The sequence below is a fragment of the Macrotis lagotis genome, chromosome 3 (genome assembly GCF_037893015.1).
Source record: "Macrotis lagotis isolate mMagLag1 chromosome 3, bilby.v1.9.chrom.fasta, whole genome shotgun sequence".
In the NCBI taxonomy this organism is placed as follows: domain Eukaryota; kingdom Metazoa; phylum Chordata; class Mammalia; order Peramelemorphia; family Peramelidae; genus Macrotis; species Macrotis lagotis.
The window spans coordinates 303458010-303464009 of record NC_133660.1 but is presented as its reverse complement, the minus strand read 5'-3'; the positions used below and the strand labels follow the sequence as shown (position 1 = coordinate 303464009).

The following is a 6000-nucleotide window of genomic DNA, read 5'->3' as shown; positions in this document are numbered from 1 at the left end:
TCTTACATATTATTTTCTCCTATGAATGTAGTTTTTTAAGGACAAATATTCATCCATTTTGTGTGCTTAATATCTAGTATGTAGTTATTTAGCAAATTCTTGTTTATTGAAAAATGCATTTACGTGAAACAAAAAAAAAATAATGTATGTCTTCTTGACTGTTTCATAGGTATACTGTCAATAGGAATCTCTCCAGACATTCAGAATGCTTGAAATCATCAGAAAATGATTACATTTAAAAAAAATCTATTTGTCCTTAAGGAAGTTGGAATTTACAACTGAATTGAACACATTAAAGTTCAGATGGCACGGAGAAATGTGACTGAATTTGTTCTTTTGGGTCTCATGACGAATCCTGAGATGCAGAAAGTTATATTTGCCATATTTTTAATCATTTATATTATCACTGTTACAAGTAATATGCTCATTTTGATTACTATTACCTTTAGTCAAACTCTGGTCTCGCCAATGTACTTTTTCCTAGCATTCTTGTCTCTGATAGATGCTTTCTATCCATCATCAATGGTTCCCAAAATGCTTGTGGATTTGCTCTATGGGAAGAAAACTATCTCCTTCAATGCATGCATGACCCAGCTTTTTCTAGAACATTTCTTTGGGTCTTCTGAGATTGCTCTTCTCATAGTAATGGCCTTTGACAGATACGTGGCCATCTGCAGACCTTTACACTACATGACAATAATGAACCACCGCCTTTGCTGTTGCCTTGTTGGATTGTCTTGGACAGTGGGTTTCCTGCATTCAATAGGACAGATTTTCACCATAGTCTGGCTTCCTTTCTGTGGGCCCAATGTTATAGATCACTTTATGTGTGATATTATTCCATTGATTCAACTTGCCTGCACAGACACTTTTCTCATTGGTCTGTTAGTTATTGCCAATGGAGGATTAATTTCAATTATTAGTTTTATTGTTTTGATGTTCTCCTATGTTATTATCCTGCGTTCTCTGAAAAGTTACAGTTCTGCAGGGAGACGCAAGGCTCTTTCCACCTGTACCTCCCATATCACTGTAGTTGTCTTGTTCTTTGTCCCCTGTATTTTCATGTATCTGAGACCAGTAACTACATTCCCCATGGACAAAACTATAACTGTATTTTATACTCTTGTCACCCCTATGCTAAACCCTCTTATATATACAGTAAGAAATGAAGAGGTAAAAAATGCCATGAGGAAGCTATGGAGTAGAAAAGTGACTTCAGACTATAAATGATTCTAAATATCAAGAACTGTGCTTTTTAAAAAATCAATAATCTTGAAAAGCTTCTATTTTCTTTAGAAAAACACAAATATATTTAAGATCTGAGACTTTTATCAAAAGGACTATCCATGCTTTTTAAAGTGCTACCATTAGTTTATATGACAAATTCAAGTTCTGGCTTTCTGATTGCAAATAGAGACAAATGGAAATGTATGTACTAGGAAGCTACTTATCTATTAAAAAAATCATCACATGTTTTGGTCATCTTGTACTATCTATATGTGAATTATTACTTTATACATCAAGAAACTATTCAGTTGTAATTGTTTTACAAATGTATGGAAAGAATCCTAAATGTTACCAGATCAAAAGCATTGTGAATACAGCAGTAATCTCTTTTCTTTTCATTATGTCTTGCAACATATCTTCTATAAATTTAAGTCACACACATGCATACAAAATTTCATTACATCTTTATTTTGGATGTTGTTGAATTAATTGCTAGATGAACTGAATATATGTAAAGATCAGATGACAAATAGAAATGTGACTTAATTTGTTCTTTTGGGTCTCATGAGAAATTTTGTGATGCAGAAAAATATATTTGCAATATTTAATCATATTGTCACTGTTATGAATAATATGCTTATTTTGATTGCTATTGCCTTCAATCAGACTCTTTTCTCAACAATGTACTTCTTTCTAGCATTCTTGTCTCTGATAGATGCTTTCTATCATCAGTGGTTCCCAAATCATTTATCAAACCGTTATCTCTAACTCCACAATTCTTACCTTTTCACTCTTATAACATATAACCAAATAAACAATTGTCCCAGAATTTAAAAGTGTTGAGGATGTCAAAATATAAGTATAAATCCAATATTATGAAAATAATCTGGGAAGATAGAACATTTCTAATGGTGTATACCTAGCATTCTTAAAACCTTTTCATTTATAGGTCTGTGATTTGACAGTCTGGTGATGCCCATAATCCCTTTCTCTGAGTAATATATGATGCAGACATGCAAAATTTGGAAATAATTATATTAGTGAAAATAATCATTTTTTCTTTTCCAAGATCACATTTCCTAGAAATCTATCAATAAATCTCATTAGGAGGGCCCATGAATCCCATTAAAGAAAAATGCTATACTTCCTCTGGGAGAACTGACTTCATAGGCAGTGGATTATTCTTGCAGACAATCTCAAAGATTTTTTAACCTCCATCTTTTAAGGTTATATGAATGTATGTATCTACTTGTGTGTGCAGATGCTTATATAAGCACATTCATGCACATACTTGTTTCTGTGTACTGATGTCTTTGACAACAGCAGAAAGTCTCCTGAAATCAAATGTCACATTAAAATGGAGGGATCAGTATTGCAATGGCCTTTTCTTCATTGCAATGTGATATGAATTTGTCATATGAAAACATTAACTAACATATTGTTCTCATTTGCAAAAAGTTCCCTTGTGATGGACCTTATAAGTGTATATAATGTAACTAGTGAAATAATAAGAGACATCCCCACAAGTAAAATTTGATGAAGAATTAGGTGAGAGGGCATTAATAGACCAACTTCAAATTAATAACCAATCAGACAACTGAAGATAAACCACCTCACTGTACTTTAGGTGTAGTAAAGCTTATTTTTTTACATGGATCATTTTGACAAAAACAGAGGTGATGTGTTAATATTTTGTTTTCTCCCTGGTTTATATAGAATAAGGGAGCCTTTTCTGTGAACCTGAGGAAATGGTCAGGTTTTTTTATAATTCCAATAAAAATTATTTTTCTAAGTGGTGAGAAAAATGTGGTGAAACATAGTTGGAGCTTTCCACTCATCATTTAATAGGGGGAAAAGAATCTTTTCCCAGATGATGGAATGTTATATAGAATGGGGAATTTAGGAACTCATTCCTTAAACATTAAAAACAATGCATACGCATTCAGTGAGTTCACTGTGAAAAGAAGTTTGTTAGTTTTGGGTAATAGAAACTAATATACTAAATTGTACCTGACCTCAAAGAGCTCATATTCTATTTTGAAGACAACCAATTGAAAGACTAGTAAACATAAAATATGTACAAAAATGCTAAGACATTTCTAGACAGAAAGACCTCTGAAAACTTTAGGAAGAGAGATCTTACAAGACCTAAAGAAATATTTAGCCTATGATTTGAAGGAATCTAAGTATTTTATCAAACAGATATGAGAAAGGAATGCAATTCCACCTTAGGGAATTCCTTGGCCAAAGGCATTTAGCAGAGAGATGGAAAATCTTTTACATGAAATAATGAAGTTGAGTCCATCATATTTTCTATACTATAAGTGAGCATATCATGGATCATAATGCTAATTAAGTCCAATAGAGTATATTAGAAACTGAGTAAAGATTGCTTTAAATATCAAACAGAATAATTGGGTTTTATTATTTTTATTTTTATTGTTGTTATGGTCTTGTACTATATTTTTCTGTATCAACATTATAGTGACTCTAAAGATTGATGAATGGGGAGTGGCATAGTCATCTATAATGTAGGAATAACAATATGCAGCAATGTGAGTATAGAGTGGACAGTGAAGAAACAAGGAACATAAATAGAAGATTACTCCAATAGTATAAAAAATTGGTGCTGTTCTGTCGGGGGTCAGTCCTAGGCGCTTGGGCGGATAGGGACCTCCCCAGGAGTGAGGTTGGCCCAATCCTAGAGCAACACGGTCCTCTTGAAGGAACCGTGGCCTTCCGGGATTGGGCTATGACACTTGCTCCTATCGGGTGGCAGGTCTCGCCCTCGGGGCGGGTTGGGATGACAGCCCGGAACTGACTCCCTATATAAACCAACGCCCTGAGCTGTTCGGGGGATTCCTCCGCACCTAATAAAGCATATGCCTCCTGAAGCAGTGTCCGTCTGAGTCCCTCCTCGCTGATCCCCCGGGAGGGAGAATCCGGGGACGCCCGAAGCAGCTGCCCGCTGAGAAGCTCACTTGGGGTCCGGGCAGAGGAGATCCGGACAGCTGGCCCCCAAACAGGGACGACCGGAGACCCCGCCAAGTGAGGTAAGCCCGCCCAGCTAAGGGCGGAAGAGACGGACACCCTAGGTTTACGGGGCACCTAGAGGTAGGAAACATGGGCAAAGGAATGTCAAAACATTTGCAGCCGGAGGATACAGGAGTATTAGCATGTCAAGTACATGCACTAGTGAGGACCCATGGTGTTAGGGGTCATGTTAAGGATTGCCGAGAGTGGGTAGGAAAGATCTTGGAAGTTTCCCCTTGGGTTTCCCATACAGGGATTGACCCGCAAAGATGGAGGGTGGTGGGTACTCAGATGGCCTCCTATAACAAGGAGAGACCCGGTGTCCTTAAGGACACCGACTTTGTGATCTATTCTGTGGTGGCGGCGGCTCTTGATCCCCAGCCGCCACCGGGAGCCGTCCCTGAGGAAACTCAGACAAGCGCCTCGTTAATAGGGGAGTCTGAGTGGCCACCACCCCCAGATGAGAAGACCAGGACAGATGAGACTTTGAGCCCCGTAGGGCCAGCTCCCAAGTATCCTTGGGAAGAACTTTCCCGGTTGAGGCTTGAAGATGCTGCCGCAAATCGGCCGCTTTCCTCGGCACAAATCGCAAGTAACGGCGGGAAGCCGTGGGGTACACAGATGGGGTATCAGGCAGCTTGTGGTTGCAGCGAACAGAAGCAGAGACAGACATCAGCAACAGGGAAAGAAAGCCCGGGGCCGACCACTCCCGGTCAGGGTCCCCGCCGGACTCGACTTCAGCAGGCCATCCACAAGGCTTTAGAGGAGGGCGAAGATGTGGACGAGGAGGACTTAGATTGTCTTGCCTCCTCGTCTGCCGCCTTCCCAGTGTTTGTGCAAGTAGAAAATGGCCAACAGGTCAGGGTCCGTCGTCCGGTGCCTTATAAGTTTGTTAAAGATGTGAGAGAGGCAGTTAGAAACTATGGGCCCGGATCGGCTTATGTAAAAAGACTCTTGAGCTCCTCCGTTCAAATCGCTGCCTGGCTCCCTTCAGATTGGGATGAGACTATGCAAGCGGTGCTAGAACCAGCTCATTACACTGCTTGGTCCGCGTACTGGCGGAGAGAGGCTAGGCAGCAGGCAGATCTCATTGATGCCAACAACTCTGATGTTATTACCAACCAAATTACCGGGTATGGTGACTACTCCGCGGTAGATGCACAATTACAATTGGCCGAGCCGGTCATCAGGGCAGTCCAATTGTCCGCCCTGAACGCCTTACAAAAGCTGGCCAAGGCAGCAGCTACACCACTACAGCAGTTGAAGCAAAGGCCCGGGGAGTCAGCTCTTGAATTTATTAGCAGAGTGCAGAATACCGTGGAAGGAAAGTTCGGGACAGGGCAGGCATCCCAGCCCCTGATTATTCAATTAATAAATGGAGGGTTTACGCACTCCAAGGGCTTATTAGCCACCCTGCCTGCTGACCCTACAGTGGAAGAGATCATAGATAAGGCTCTAGATGAGTCCCCTCCCAAAGAGCCACTGCAGACTTCTATTAACCTCCTTGTTGAAGCTTTACAAGCCTCCACGAAGGCCCAAAAAGGGAAAGGAAAAGGAAATTGCTACCGTTGTGGCAAATCTGGTCATTTTCAGTCTGAATGCCATAGCCCTCAGAAGAATAATTTAAAATGCTTTGCATGTGGTAGACCTGGGCATATCGCCAAAAACTGCAGACAAAGACACAGGAACCAGAATCAGGGAACCGGAAGGCAGCAGGAAAATGGGAAACGGGGCCGGGAA

General features: G+C 40.2%; 1 protein-coding gene across 1 annotated transcript; it reads left to right on the top strand.

Moving 5' to 3' along the window:
• Nucleotides 1-297: 297 nt before the first annotated feature.
• LOC141517061 (olfactory receptor 4C12-like) lies at nt 298-1230 on the top strand. Its single transcript, XM_074227992.1, has one exon. It carries the CDS (start codon nt 304-306, stop codon nt 1228-1230), a length of 927 nt encoding a protein of 308 aa, XP_074084093.1. The 5' UTR covers nt 298-303.
• The last annotated feature ends 4770 nt before the right edge of the window (nt 1231-6000 follow it).